The 2,529-nt window shown below is 55.3% G+C and overlaps 1 protein-coding gene across 1 annotated transcript; it reads left to right on the top strand.

Annotated features, from left to right (window-relative positions):
* The first annotated feature begins 477 nt into the window (after positions 1 to 477).
* On the top strand, positions 478 to 1,501 carry TSSK6 (testis specific serine kinase 6). Its single transcript, XM_071746244.1, has one exon. The coding sequence runs from the start codon at positions 597 to 599 to the stop codon at positions 1,467 to 1,469; it is 873 nt and encodes a 290-aa protein (XP_071602345.1). The 5' UTR covers positions 478 to 596; the 3' UTR covers positions 1,470 to 1,501.
* Positions 1,502 to 2,529: the final 1,028 nt, after the last annotated feature.

Raw genomic sequence — 2,529 nt, 5'->3', positions numbered from 1 at the left:
TTCATTGAAAAGTCTCCACCCACTCAAAGTCAGAGAGCCAACCTGGAAATGCAAGTCCCTGCATCATTGTAATGAAAAAAAGCTGAGAATTAACTGCTAGCCAAGGTGATCTGTAGTTAGGGATTAACTACAGAAATTACAGAAATTAGCTACAGGTGTAGGAATTACACCTTTGCACAGCACTCTGTGTGGTTCTGATTTTAATACAAATACTCTGCAGGAAATAGGTGTAAGGCCCCAAATGATATCTCAGCCCAGAAAGCTGATGTTTAAGCCCAAATTTTGAAAATTCAAATGAAGATAACAACAACAACAACAACAAGAAAGATTAAAACCCCACAATATTCACCCCTGGAAGTTCTTGCCCCACGTGGGCCACGCCTGCAACACCTTCGTCATCTCCCACCCTGGAGAGGACCCACCGGACACCCTCATCTCCAAAAGGAATTGCCACAGAACTCTCCACCCCATCACAATGCCAGGGTGGGCCTTGGAGTCCCTGGGAGCACCCATGGGCTGCCAGGCATCACACGTGAAGGCTTTCAAACCCTGGAGCAGAGCACCAGCTTTGATGAAGCCCGCTGAGATCCCCCATCATGTCGAAAACCAACACGGGTGAGAAATTCCTTGGCGATCTGGGCTACAAGCTGGGTCCCACCCTAGGGGAGGGCAGATTTTCCAAGGTGAAAGCAGCCACCTCGGACAAATACAAGGTTCCCTTGGCCATCAAACTGATGGACAGGCGCCGAGTCACCCCAGATTTCTTGTACAAATTCCTGCCCCGGGAACTCTCCATCATCCGCAAGATCCGGCACCCCAACATCGTGCACATCTTTGAGCTCATCGAAGGCTGCGATGGGCTGGTCTGCATCGTGATGGAGGCCTTAGCCACTGACCTGCTGAAGCTGGTGCAGCATCTGGGCAAGCTGCCCTGTGTCCCCAAGGCCAGGGACATCTTCGGGCAGGTGGTGGCGGCCCTGCGTTACCTGCACGACCGTGACTTGGTGCACCGGGACCTCAAGTGTGAGAACGTGCTGCTGACCGCCGACGGCCACCGGGCCAAGCTCAGTGACTTCAGTTTCAGCAAAGAGGCCAACAGCTACTCCGACCTCAGCACCACCTTCTGTGGGTCAGCAGCTTACTCTGCCCCCGAGGTGCTGATGGGCATCCCCTACAACGCCAAAATGGCCGATGTGTGGAGCCTGGGGGTGGTTCTCTACGTGATGGTGACCGGCTTCATGCCCTTCGATGACACCAGCGTCCGCCGCATGCCCCAGCAGCAGAAGAAAGGGGTGAAGTACCCAGAGGAGCTGCCCCCACTCCCCGAGCCCTGCCAAGCCCTCATTGCCCAGTTGCTCCAGTTCAGCCCAGCTGCCAGACCCACCGTGGGGCAGGTGGCCAAGAACAAATGGGTGAAAAAGGAGGTTTGTGTGACGAAGCCCTCCCCGGAGATCTCGGGAGAGCAGTAATAGTGTAGTACAAGCAGTGCTGTGGAGGAAAAGTGTTTCTGTGGTTTATTGGTCATTGTCAGCCCACAGCTTGGACAGGGGCACTCTGTGCTGGGTTAGGAACTGGCTGGAGGGCCGGGCCCAGAGAGTGGTGCTGAACGGGGCTGCATCAAAATGGCGGCTGTGGTGTCCCCCAGGGATCAGTGTTGGGCCCAGTTCGGTTTAATATCTTTAGTGAGGATTTAGATGAGGGGATTGAGTCCATCATCAGCAAATTTGCAGATGACACTAAGCTGGGGGGAGTGTGGATCAGCTGGAAGGCAGGAGGGCTCTGCAGAGGGACCTGGACAGCCTGGAGAGTTGGGCTGATTCCAACGGGCTGAGGTTCAACACAACAACCCCATGGGGAGCTATAGGCTGGGCACAGAGTGGCTGGACAGCAGCCAGACAGAAAGGGACCTGGGAGTCTGGATTGCCAGGAAGCTGAACATGAGCCAGCAGTGTGCCCAGGTAGCCAAGAAGGCCAATGGCATCCTGGGCTGGCTCAGGAACAGCGTGAGAGAGCCTGGATGTGGCACTCAGTGCCATGGGCTGGGAACTGCAGCGGGAGTGGATCAAGGGTTGGACTTGAAGATCTCTGAGGTCCCTTCCAACCCAGGCAATTCTGTGATTCTATGATTCTATGATTTCTGAGCCCTGGGATGGCTGAGTGTGGAGCTGATGGAGCTTCTAGCACCACCAGGCCATGTAGTCTCAGAAGGTGGTGAGATCTCTCCACAGAGAGGTGAGAGGTAGCAGTACCAGCAAAGCCTGGGGATGCTGCCACCAGCCTGGCTTCAGACAGGGGGACAGATCAGGGCCAGGTCAAGTTGGTGAAGTGCCACCTCCAGCAGCACTATCCTTACCACTACCTGCTCCCTAGGACATGTCATGGACTCTGGACCCCCTCTCCAGCTCCCCTTCTGCAGCTCCCCACCTCCCTGCCCTGGGCTAAGGGAGGAAAGATGTTTCCACACCCTCCTTGGCTTGTCCTCAGCCTTGTTTGCCACCAAACTGTGCTCGAGCTGGCAGGAGGGGAGAA

This window comes from Heliangelus exortis, chromosome 6, assembly GCF_036169615.1.
Source record: "Heliangelus exortis chromosome 6, bHelExo1.hap1, whole genome shotgun sequence".
Lineage (NCBI taxonomy): Eukaryota > Metazoa > Chordata > Aves > Apodiformes > Trochilidae > Heliangelus > Heliangelus exortis.
This window is presented reverse-complemented; position numbering and strand designations above follow the sequence as displayed.

Excerpts from the sequence above, each read along its gene's own strand:
- TSSK6 (XM_071746244.1), top strand. The coding sequence starts at position 597 with ATGTCGAAAACCAACACGGGTGAGAAATTCCTTGGCGATCTGGGCTAC.